This window comes from Lonchura striata, chromosome 3, assembly GCF_050655825.1.
Source record: "Lonchura striata isolate lonStrDom1 chromosome 3, ASM5065582v1, whole genome shotgun sequence".
In the NCBI taxonomy this organism is placed as follows: domain Eukaryota; kingdom Metazoa; phylum Chordata; class Aves; order Passeriformes; family Estrildidae; genus Lonchura; species Lonchura striata.
Window position 1 is genome coordinate 104,555,107 of NC_140705.1, and position 12,662 is coordinate 104,567,768.

The 12,662-nt window shown below is 35.2% G+C and overlaps 1 protein-coding gene across 12 annotated transcripts in view; it reads right to left on the reverse strand.

The window, feature by feature from the left end:
* USH2A (usherin) overlaps positions 1-12,662 on the reverse strand; it is a 391,259-nt gene that overhangs the window by 270,108 nt on the left and 108,489 nt on the right. For all 12 annotated transcript variants that reach the window (XR_014954513.1, XM_085577109.1, XM_085577108.1 and 9 more), the window contains one exon: positions 6,144-6,374. Coding sequence is in view for 11 of the 12 variants with exons in the window: in XM_085577109.1 (XP_085433235.1) it covers positions 6,144-6,374 (231 nt within the window). In the remaining variant the exon portion in view is untranslated. The remainder of the gene's footprint in view (positions 1-6,143; positions 6,375-12,662) is intronic.

Genomic DNA, 12,662 nt, shown 5'->3' on the forward strand with positions numbered 1-12,662 from the left:
CAGCAGAGTTCACTTTGTTGTGCTGGATCACTCCTTTTTCTCTATATGCAGCTCCTCTCTCGCTCCCTATCTTTAGGCTTCTTGGGATTCAAAAGGAAGAAAGGAAGGAATGTGTTTTTCAAGATGAAACTCTGAATTCATTTTAAGTACTAAGATAAAATTCTACCTAAAATCTCTGTGCAAACAGTTCTCAGGCAGAAAAAAGGATGGTTCTCTTTCTTACTGAAGCCAGCCACTTGACGGTGATATAGAAGATCTTTATCTTTCTTCCACAGAAGATGAAGATGCGGGTTCAAATCATTCTCTTGTGAAGACAAGAGAAGAAGCTGGCATAAAAATTAAAAGCTTTACTAAGGACAAGTCCTGTGGCAACAAGCTAGACAGAAAGGACACAGCAAAATGCAAGTTCTCCAAGAGCTTTTTAGTGTATGATTTAATATAAAACTCTGAAAAATGATTGGCAATATTAAAGGTTCCCTGACAAAATGTTCTTCAAGTCCACAAAACAAATGTGCTCACTTTCTTTCTCTGAGTATTCAAAAGCTTGGAGAAAGAATTTCTTTTGCAATAGTTTCTCCCCCAGAAAATCTTGTTTACTTTCTTCAGTTCAATGTAATGAAATAAAAAGGCTGATTCTTCAAAATCTATGAAAGGAAAAAATGCCAGCAGAGTGACAAAGAATTCATAAAGCCAAACTAAGCATAAAGGTCAGATTTCTCTCCTCCTCATCCTTTCTCTCCATAATTTTGGTGTAAGGCTGAAGCAAACAAATTTAACTGCATTTGCTGTAAAGTTGTGCCTATAGATTAGGGAATCCTTGTCATCAATCCCTAGAAATAGATGGACCACAGGTGGACTATAAAAGTGAGTAAAAAAACTGGCTAAACAGCAGGACTCAAAGGCTTGTGACAAGTGGCACAAAGCCCAGTGGGCAGCATTGACAAGAAACTGGTACTGGGACTAATTCTGTTTAACGTTTCTATTCATTAAAATGGATCCCAGGCGATGGGATGGAATGTGCTGTCAAAAAATTTGGAGGCAATTAAAAAAATAAAATTAAGGGCTGCAGTAGCAACAAAGAGAAACCTTAGCAGGGTGGAGAAATGGGCTGACAGAAACCTTGTGAAATCCAGTAGAGGCAAATGCAAGTCTTACAGTGCAGTTTTGGGTACGCTGGCATTAAAATAATAAATAATAAATAATAAATAAATATTTTTCAAAAAATAAAATAAAATAAAATAAAATAAAATAAAATAAAATAAAATAAAATAAAATAAAATAAAATAAAATAAAATAAAATAAAATAAAATAAAATAAAATAAAATAAAATGGTACTTGCAGTCTGGAACAAATCCATTGGCACCAAGATAGTCAGGGGGCCAAAACACATGACATTCAACAAGAGGCTGAGACAAGAGGGTTTGTTAAATATTAAGCATGGAAGAATGGAGGCTATTACTGCCTTTTTCAATTACCTCCCCAAAGGATATAAAGATGAAGCCACACTTTTCTGGACCTCTACAGTGACAGAACAAGAGGCAATGGACATGAGTTCATATGCAGAATATTTTGTATAGATATAAGGGAGAAAAGTAAACCAAAAGACAGGTCAAGCTGGAAACTGGAACTATATTTGGAAACACACTTAGTTACATATGGAGAAAAGAGGCAGACAAATGCCTAAACAGGGCTAGCTGGACTCAATATGAGCAGGAACACTAGATTATTTCTCTTCAACACTAAATTATTACCTTATTCTGAATTAGTGATTAAAATTAATTTCTAACCATCTCAAATCATTGTTGCATAAAGGAATGCTAGAAAATATCTAAAAAAGAAAAATAAAATAGAAGCAAAACTTGTTCAACTCAGATAACCTTCCCTCTACATAGAAAATTGTCAATCAGAAAAAAATAAAGGCATCTCTTTCCTACTAGAAGTTATTTGGCGAAATGAACATCTTTCCCAGTTCCATTGGGTTAGTCTGAGTTTATAATAGGATATATGTTTGGAAAACATTCTTAGAGGTCACAGAAACAATCCACTTACTCCAAAGCAGAATCAATTTTACCCAGGTTATTCCTGACAAATGTTCATCCAACTGTTCTTTAAAATCTGCAGTGTCAGAGCTTTTATTTCTTTCTCACAGCAATGAATTCTTTTGCTCAGCTAGCCTGAATCTTTTATTTAAAAAAAAAAAAAAACTACCTTGCTGTATTTTAAGCTTATTATGAGTGCATTACTGCTTTACTCACAGTAAACACAAGAAGTTCATTCTCATTCTCTTCTTTTAAATTACACATTTTTATATATTTTAAAACCATTTCTCCTTTCAGTCTTCTTTTTTCTAAACTACACCATTTTCTTTCGCCTCTCCTCTTACATTGTTGTAGAATGTCTAATCCTCTTCATGTTCTTGATATTCAGTCATAATGCATCCCATGAAGTTCTGTTGGCATGCTGGAAAAGGCCTGTTTATTTGGCTCCACAAACTAATGAAAATATCTGTCCCTTTGACTAACTATGAAATGTTTGTTTAAGATCCCATGGAGTGGAATTTTTTTTACATTACTGCAAAGAGAGTTCACTGTGATGAAGAGCTATGGGGAGATCCAACAACGAATGACCACAGCCATTCTCAGCACTTCTGCTCAGAACAAATGCAAATACCTCCTTTGCAGTGTTCCATGGCAAACTCATTAAGAAACATCGTTACTGGAAAGATTCTCCACTCTGAGAAATGTCTGTGTATCCCAGACAGAACCTGGCAGTAAAAACACTAGCATAGATATAAATATTTTTTTAAATACATATTTTTAAGATCACTTTACAGCACTAAAAATGTCATTGTAAAAAAAAGTTCTCCTTGCAATGCTTAATATATTGACATCTTACCTCATACACTTATTTTCTAATTATTACAGAGATGAATACACATCATGTAGAGGTTAGCAAAGATTCCATAGTCCAGGCAAGACATACTTCTTTTAAGTGTATTATCCTATTTCAGAAAATCTGGAATCGAAGCAAGGCCAAACACAAAACTTTCTTCAGAGTAGACTGCATTTTGATCAATATTATATAATTTTCTTTTCAAACAAGTACCAATCCAAGAGGAGTGACATTTGAACTCCAAGCTTGCTAGTTCTACACCCTGTGTAAAATAGATATTACTTCTCTTGATGACAAGAGAACCAGAAAGGCAAACACAACAGTGGTACTACAGTATTCTGACTCCAGACTCACAGCCACAGCACACAAGCTGGACCAATAAAAGCAAACCACTCAAAATAAATAATTTGTAAAACCTCCTAGACAATTCTACAGGTCCTTTTAAGCATAAAGTCCCACATTAAGTAGAATCTCAACTTCAGCTTGCCATATGTTAAATCGCACCACTTGGTTGTCTCATGAAGACATGAAGATAAACACCTAAATACCCCAATTTTCAGAGTGATGGGAGATGGATAAGTTCCTTCACTAAAACAAGAACACTAACAGCTCTCCTTTGCCTCATGGTTTTTTGACAGATACAACAAATGCTGTTTGTGGCTGTTGTATCTAAGAACTTCACAGAATGCAAATAAGTACTAAAAATCAAGTCTACATCACTTGGAAAATGACATTATACATGGCTAAAACACTCCACATTTTGAACAGCTGAGAAGTTGCATGTAGACAGTATGAGCAGAAAAAGTCTTTTTACTTGATTTCTTCTCATCTAATGTGTAACCAGAACACACCTTCCTGTGCAGCTGGAGGCTTTGTTACAGACAGGACACTACTTAGTGTAGCCAGTGTTTATTGAGTAACATTTTTTTTAAAAGATGATTTTGGAAAATTTCCCAGAAGATACATCTGCCCCTAATACTTGCACCTTGGACTGTAAGACCAGCCAGGGAGGTAGTGAGGACAACTGCATTTATTAGCAAGGAATAAACTGATCAAACTTTTTCCAGATTAACAGTGGGAGATTCCAGATGCACCGAGAAGTATCTGTCTGCTGACTGACACATACAAGCTGGGACACTTTTGTGTCAAAAATCTACACAGCTGCATGCACACTAAAGCTGTTCCATCCATAAAGCAAAACTGCCAGCTGCTTGTCTTCAGAAATGGGTAGTGAGAGAGAGTCTCAACAACAAAACAACTGCAGAGTGCAGTTAAAGAATATTTTTCATCCCCCTAAGTGTCTGTCTTTCTGAACTCTCCTGGATTTGCTATCATTTTCCCCTCCATCATGTTTTGGAAGAAGGACAGATGACCTACCAAGAAAAACCCAGATTTATATTTCTCAAAATCTTTATTGAGTTGCCAAACCTGAACTACACATTTTTAGGTACCAAGCGTAGACTGATTTAATCTGATTGTCAGTCATTACTAGCAGATGTCTGGACAAATTGCCTAGTGTGTTTTAGTCCTAGGTTGTCTCCAAATATTCTGACTAATAGCTGGTAGAAGAGAAAGAACATAATCCAAAGCTATGATGAATTATATTTATCCATACAGTATTATCAGCCATCAGCTGCCAATATTAAGGGGGCTTTATTTTAACATCTTCCAACCTGCCTCTCCAAACTCTCTCAAATCATCTCATCACAATACACTTTACTCAAGGCATCAGTTCTGCTTATGGAGCAGAACTAAACCCCAGAGTGAATTGAAACTTGGGTAGATTGGTGTTGGGCTTGCTTGGTTACAAATAGTCACAACTGACAACAAAAGAAAAATATCAAAGGGATTTTTTTTCTAAATATACAGTAAAGGGTGAAAACTGATGTCAGGAAAATTGGGCAATTTGGATGAGGAAAGGAGTCCAACAGCTGTTCCTACAGATTCCCACACAGAGACAGGTTGTGCCAGTCAACACAGTGTCAATATTTAACTAACACATTATCACTTTTTATTATTATTTATCAGTCAACTAAGCACCTAGATAGAAAAAAAAAGTAAAGTCATCTTCAACTTTTTTTTTTAAGTCAGATTCACCGAGTGATCATGCAGAGGCAAGAAGCTGCTTTAAACAAAACCTGAAATTGCACATACACATTTGCCAGTACCGAGTGCTCAAACATCCTTGCCAGAATTACCTGTGGTGACTGAAGAAAAGGAATGTCAGCTGAGTGCTCTTCAAAGTTCCAGTATTCTTTTTTATGTCAACAGTGCTGCATGGTTTTTGCAGCCCTTCTCTCTCAACAAACAAGTACCATGTTAACTTGTGTCACTGCCACTGGTGTGGTCCTGGCACCATCAGTGTGCTAGTCAATGCTTGCTCTTACAGCTGCCTAAATTCCTTTTGGATTTCCCCTTCCTGCTGCCATTCTCATGACCTGAGATAAATATTCACATGCACATATCTTTCATACACTTTTTTTTAAGTCTTCAGCTCTGCTGTTTCTTCTTTTAAACAATCATACTTCATGCAGGCAAATGCAAGATTTCACTTACAGACTGCTACAACATCTCAAATGTACAATCAGGTTCATTTTTGCAAAAAACATACTGTCTGTATCTTTGCTTTATCCCAGAAGCCAAGATACCAGCAAATTATGAGAATCACAGAAACAGGACATAGGTCTGCTTCAATCTGAAAATCTCATGTTACTCAAGTAAAATAACTAATCAAGAAAAAGAGAGAATACTCAAAGGCCAGAAACAGTGGAATTTTATCAGAATGGCAGGCTTTTTTTCTTTCCTTAACAAAACAAACAGGATCACAACAGAAATGCTCTGAAACTGGAAGACAGAGCGTTTTGAGTGCTTATGCAGCCCCAGGAATCCTCAAAAATGTACCAAACAAAACACATCTTAGTACTCACAGCAAATTAATTAAAAAGTTTTCATCCCAGAAGAATAAATAAAATTTTATATTTACAACTCAAAACCAAGTCAAATATGAGCAACATAACTGTCATGTACCTCTCTCTGTCCAAACATGAGATAAAAATCCCACATGTCCAATGATTTCTACAGGTTTTCAAAGTGAGAATCAAAATAGCCCATACATCACTAATCACTACATTACTTTAATAAATTAGAACCTACTTACTTGAACATGAAAGTTTTATAGAACATAATACTAAATGGTAAAATGAATGCAGACTTCTATTAGTACATTTTTAAAGTAATTTAAACTCATTTACCTGTAAAGTAGGTATTGGTGGGGAGAGTGGAACTCGCAAATCTGTAATACCCATTTCCTGGGAAACGGATCCCTTTTGTTACTTCTATATTCATTGTAGCTAAAGATGAATCCATCCTTTCCACCTGGTAGATGGGAGAAGGCCCATTAAGCTCTTCAGGTTCATCCCAAATTATCTTTACTGTTGTGCTGTTTATTCCTTCGACACGAGGGGGACTAAGTTTTCTTGGAGCTGTGGATGAAAAAAGTTAACTAGGTATCATTGTTCATGACACCTGGCAAATTATTTATTGCACATAACAATCTTTGCAAAACATCCTGTTTCATTTTCAGATCTTAAGAATAAACACAGATATCCATAGAAGCTTAATTAAGAGAGAGAAAAAAAAACTCAAAAAACATTCTTAATCTTTATGAGAAACTTACTTTTTGTTGCACAAGAAATACTTTATTTGATTATTCAGGCTGTAGACATATGTCTCTATAGTTATATCTATAATATTTTTATTCATAATCTTTGAGAATATTAATCAACATCTTCATAAAAATTATATTTGGATTCCTTCCTTCCTTGATGGGCCTCTCATGCCAACTCCCTGTAAATGTGCATCTATATGACTTTCACAAGTGGATGTGACTGAAAAACCAAAGGAAAATCTGAGCAGTTATAACTCTTGTTACATCTCAGTCTGGTACATGACAACAAGGGTCTCTTGTCACTGGACTTAGCCTCACCAAGAGGAGCAGAACAGCTCTCTCACCACAGTCCTGCAGGCCCATCCAGTTGTTCTCACAATGTGTACACCAGTCAGCATCTTGTGTTCAGGTAACTGCTCACATCAAGAAAATTACCCTCTCTAATTTTTCTCCACCAATTCTGATGCACACCAGGACTCCATACAAGACTGCTTACACAAAGGGAGCAGCATAAGATAGTTTTACATTATAGGATGATCCCCCTATTGTTAAACCAAATACTTTCATATTCTTTTAAACACTCTGATAGTATTAGCCACTCTATAGCTGAGTTATTAACTAAACTTTTTTCCATTTTTTAATAAAAGGATGTACAGTAAGCCACTGGAGGGCAGCATGACCTGTTTGGATAATGACATGGTGGTCCTACAGGTGGAAAGAACTGGACCATCACTGAACCAACAGAAGATGCCATCTGGAGAAGTATGAGAACACTTCGCTATGTACAGAATCTATATACATATTATCTTGCTTTTTTCTCACCCTTCTTTCCCTGATAAAGAGAAGAATTTAACAACAGGAACGTAATTTGTGCCCAGAAAGCGAAATACAATGACAACCTCTTAAAATTACTTGTTCCCATAATGATACAGTAAAGAGCAATAAACGCCCTTCAAGAACAATAAAACCTGAATTAAAATATGGTCCTTCAAAATCTGACACATTACTTCACAGCCCGGCATTGTACATAGGATGAGTTCTTTAGAGAAGGAGAGATTGCTTCATTTAAAATTAATTAATAACATCCTTTTAAACATTCCTGCTTTTCCAAGATCATTAACACATTTTTCATTTTTCCTATTTGTCAGTAGTCTATTACTTCTTTATTTTTTCTTTTTCTTTGTCCCCCACACCCCATAACTTGATAGATATTCTTCTTGGAGAAAGCAGGGAGTGGGAGAACTGGGAAACTGCCAAAGGCACTATGTGCTGTAAATTCCTGCTTAGGTATCATTTATGACTTCACAATCTAATTAGTATCTCACACGATGATAGAAATTTACAATGTCAAAATTGAAGTAATGCAGTGTGAGGTCATAAGCTTGCCTGCATAAGTAGGGCACAGCACTAATGAATTGTGGTATTAATGCACGAGTTTAAATAGAAAACATGGCTTAACAATCAAAACTTCACCTCTGAGAGAACCAGCCTACGTCAGCATTTTAAATGAGAACCGAAGAGGTTGAGCCCTCCAGTTCAGATTACTGATAGCAAAACAGAAATGCTAAAATTCATTAGTTTTAAAATGCATACAGCTGACGAACACTCATGACAATAACTACATCTTCCTTTAAAGTCTAGTATTAATAAACGGCAGTTACTTGGACCATAATTATGGCATCTCTGATACCCAAACCTGAAGCTTTTATGGGGCTTATGCAATTAACTACTTAAATGCATCGTAACACTTGCTTCTCTGACAGGGAAGTATTGATTTTTTAATCATTTTCCAGTCTCCTCTAGCACAAATAAATGTACTACAGTTACAGTTAATGCACTGTGTACACGCATTAAACACTAGCATGACACAATTTATTATTTTGTGATATATGGAACACAAGACTACCCTTTCAGAAAAGTAACATCCTTGCTATAGCACTAGTATTTAAACTACAGTCTCCTTGATGCTTGAGATTTCTTGTGCATCAAGACAGCACATCAGCACATCAAAACTGCACATAATAGGCACATGAGTATTTATTAACAAAAATAACAGGAAAACCCAAACAGAAAACCCAACTGCACACAAAAACAGAAGGTCTTGAAATAAATCTGTAGCACTAGCCAAGTAGGGTACTAAATGCTGAAATTAACAATATCCAACACTAAAAGATTCAGTATATATTTTCCTAAAGGTGTCACTGTGGTACCTGTAGCTACTTTCTGAAAGATGAATAGAGTATAATTTTACCTATTTAATTTTTTTTTAGTCACATTCTGTTAAGACACATCTGTCAAAATAATGAGCGTACTGCATTTTAGTGGATTCAAAGTCACATTTTTGTGTATTTTAATTATGTAGTTTTAATATCTTGCTATATAATACATATTTAAAATATTATAAGGCTAAAACAGTATTTAAAAGACCATGATTGCCGCATGCCATTGTGTAGCAGAGGGCACAGAAAAGACCAATAAAGACAGATGGTCTATACAGCTTATGTTGAAGTCATATATCTAAATATAGATGTTGCTACACAGGTCATTACAAACAAGCCTTTCCCATGTGTTTATGCACACACATGTACACAAAAATGAAGTTGGTAAGTAAAGAGCAGTTAATTTTGTTTTGTTTGAAATAATATCATTTTAGTTTTAGGCTCGAAGACAGATGCCAGCATTTCGCTCTGAACAGATGGTAATTCCATCTAATAGTGCATCTCTGTATTAGTAAGGTCTGTTGTGTATACAAACAGTAATAAACACTAGGTAAGGATCAAAATAAATTTTAATTGTTGACATTAAATTCTGGCAGCCATGGTTCTAAGGATACAATACTCCTTTCTCAAGTCTGTCAGGTTTACTAATACAACAGCTAAAGCTTTTCCATACTCTGCCAGATTCTTGTCCCAGGAATAACATATTTACACTGTGGCTAAATTTTACAGGCTTACATATGTTTGAGTAACTTCTTCTCAGCTTACTGTAGGTAGGTATTTGTAGGTATAAAATCCTCAAGTAGACACTGAATGGTTCAGGAAGGCAAAAACAACGAAAAGTATACCATTTTTAACTGTTGAATCCCAATTGCATACATACAAAAATAAAAGAGAAAAAATGCTAAATTCAAGGCTTTTTTTTTTTTTTTTTCCTCATATTGGAGTTTACCTTGCAGGTAAAATTGCACACCTCACTATGGGTCATGCATTTCATTTTTGATTCCAGTAATTAGTCCAAAGGACCTTGAGCTTGCCATTGCATTTCGGCTATGTTCTCCTTTTCTGCACTTCACAATGGTATCGGTAATTTCAACACCAAATGAGTCAAGCAATAATACCTACATCTTCCAACAATATTTTGAGTTATAAGAGATTCTTTAGAGTACATTTTGGACTCCTTCCCAAAAAAAAAGAATAAAACCCACCCACAATGGACATCAAAAGAAAATTTAGTAACATGGATATGTTGCAATCATATTTCTTTTAAAAAAAGATGTAATCCACTGTATTTTTTAAAAATCATGAAAAATATATTACTTCCACCATATGGGACAACCAACGACTCACCAACCGATTTAAGATGCAGCATATTGAGCTGACCATATGTTACAGTGCTGTTGAATGGCTGAGTGATTCATGCCCGTCACATTCTAGTATATCAATTAAAGCTCCTTGAAGTCTGCATGATTTGTGTCTCTGTTATTAAACCCTGCTAATTCATCCCACTTACACATCTGTTATAAATCTCTAGGAGTGCTGCATGATTCATGGCAATCTGTGAGCATGGTACAGCAAATTCTTCTCCTTGTAATTAACAGTAAATTGTTTTACTGCCATGCAATGAATTTTTCAGTTATATTGCAAATGAACTCCTAAATGCACGGTTCTTTCCTAAGAACTGACTTATATTATTAGGCAATTAAAAAGTATTGCTTTGAACCAAAAGCTTTTAATCAAGAGAAATGCAACTCAAACATTGCTTAAAAATGTTGCAAATTTTACAGGGAGCAAAAAGAACAAACTGAGCTGTTTTGAGCTATTTTATGACATAATATGTTGTTGGTAGTGGAGAAGAAACAAATAAGTTTTCATTCCCTACTGATTCCCAGAAATTCAAAGAGCAGTTTAACTACAGCTTGAACACTTGGCAAGACAAGTTTGAGCAGATTCTATTTATCTCAGAAGTTACTTAAGTCATCTGTCATTACGAAATTTCTCAGATTACTTTACACTTTTCTAATTGTAAAACAGCGTCTTTATTATTGGAATAAATAATTGGATAATTAGCCAAGCTGAATCATCAGAGGATTCCAGTGCTGCTCAAGTGTTCTTGTCAAAGGTGAAGCAAATTCATTTCAGCTTTGCCTCTGTAGCTTTCTGAAGAGGCTTTGATTTTTTTCCTGCTACATTCTTGGCAGCAGCCTCAAATTCATGAGTCCATACATCAAGTCAGTAGTTTAACAACAAATGAAATTAAATTCAAAGAAGGGAAACTAATTGAAGGACAGCAACAAAAGTGTTTGGTAATGTGCTTTTTAATATGGCATGCCACATTTGCATGATAATTTTTCCTTTTTAGCATGGAGCAGAAAGTGACTAGCTTAATGAGGGATTATTCAAGACAGGAATGAACAAAATGCATTCATAACTAAGAACAAAGATTGTATTATGAAACGGAAACAGGCAACTGCCGAGAAGTAACTGGATGATTGGTTTATGCATTATGAATAAAAAGGTAGAAAAATATTTATATTAGTATTCACTAATGACTATATATACAAGATTGTTGTAATTAAAATTATAAATTAACATATTAAGAGTGCTTGTTTAATCACTTTGGGTCCTATTCACAATGAAGAGACTTATGTACATGCATGCAAAACAATCTGTGTTTCCAGGCCAGCAGCAAATGGCCCTCGTATTTCTCTTCTGTAACAAAGGAAACTATACATTTCTTACTACCTGTTTAATGGGTATTGGTGACTTTAAAATTGAGGCATAGCCTTTTGTAGAAAAGCCATTTATGACAGACACAAACAAATGAGGATTTTGAAAAGGGTCTGCACTGGACCTTATTCATAAATAGAAAAAATGGAAAAAAATGTACAAATTACTCAGATTAAAAGGGAAATCAAAACCAAAACAACAAGGAGCATAAGACAGTCCAGAACTACCCCAGGTAACCCAGAGGCAACTCCAAAGCCCCAAATACAACTGGTTGAGAAGTCTGCCAAGAAGCCAGATGTAGCTGGTGCTGGAAGAATATCTCCTACAAATTAGCTTCTGAACCCTGTAATTGCCATCAAAAGCAAAAGATTGGGAATACAATGTGCTGGGTAAATTGCAGCAATCATAAATCAAATACTTTGCTATGTCTTAAGAAGTGCTTTTAAAACAAATTTTTAAAAAATAAAGGGCAAAGGAAATGTGAACTTAATTACAAGAAATAAGTTTAGTCACACAGCAGCTAATGAAACATTGCTGTATGGATTGTTTAAGGCAACCTTTGACTATATGATTTGAGATCAGTAGCATAAGCAATTGTACTGGTTCAAGCATTCACATGGCTAGTCTCATCCTGCTGAAATGACAGAAAATGATGGGAATGAAGTGGCATTTCTCTGCCTCACTGAAAAAAATTGAAAACATGCATGTTTTGTGTTGGTAATTAATAATTTTATGCAGACACATTGTCACAAAAATAAATTTTCAAAGGACCAGGTCTCTCACTGGTACCAGCCAGTAGAGTTCTATAGGTACCATTTCAGTATCCTACATGAGAGAAAACCATGCAACAAAAACTGCTTCTGAAATTAAAAAAAAAAAAAATTAAGGCTAAGGCCTAAGCCCTAGTAAAAACAGGCTGAATGCCATTATTAAAAACAAATAGGAATTTGAACATGGCAGAACCCAGAGAGAAGAATAAAATAAAATTTTACTCTACGTAGAGTTGAAAAATGTCCAGTGTTGCTCTCAGTTGCATACCTGCAGATCCACTTGATGATCTTGAGATAGCATAGACAAAAACAAATCTCAAATTGGATTTAAAATTTTCAAATAAATATTAACAATGATTTTTTTCCTCATCCATCAGCCAAGGATTT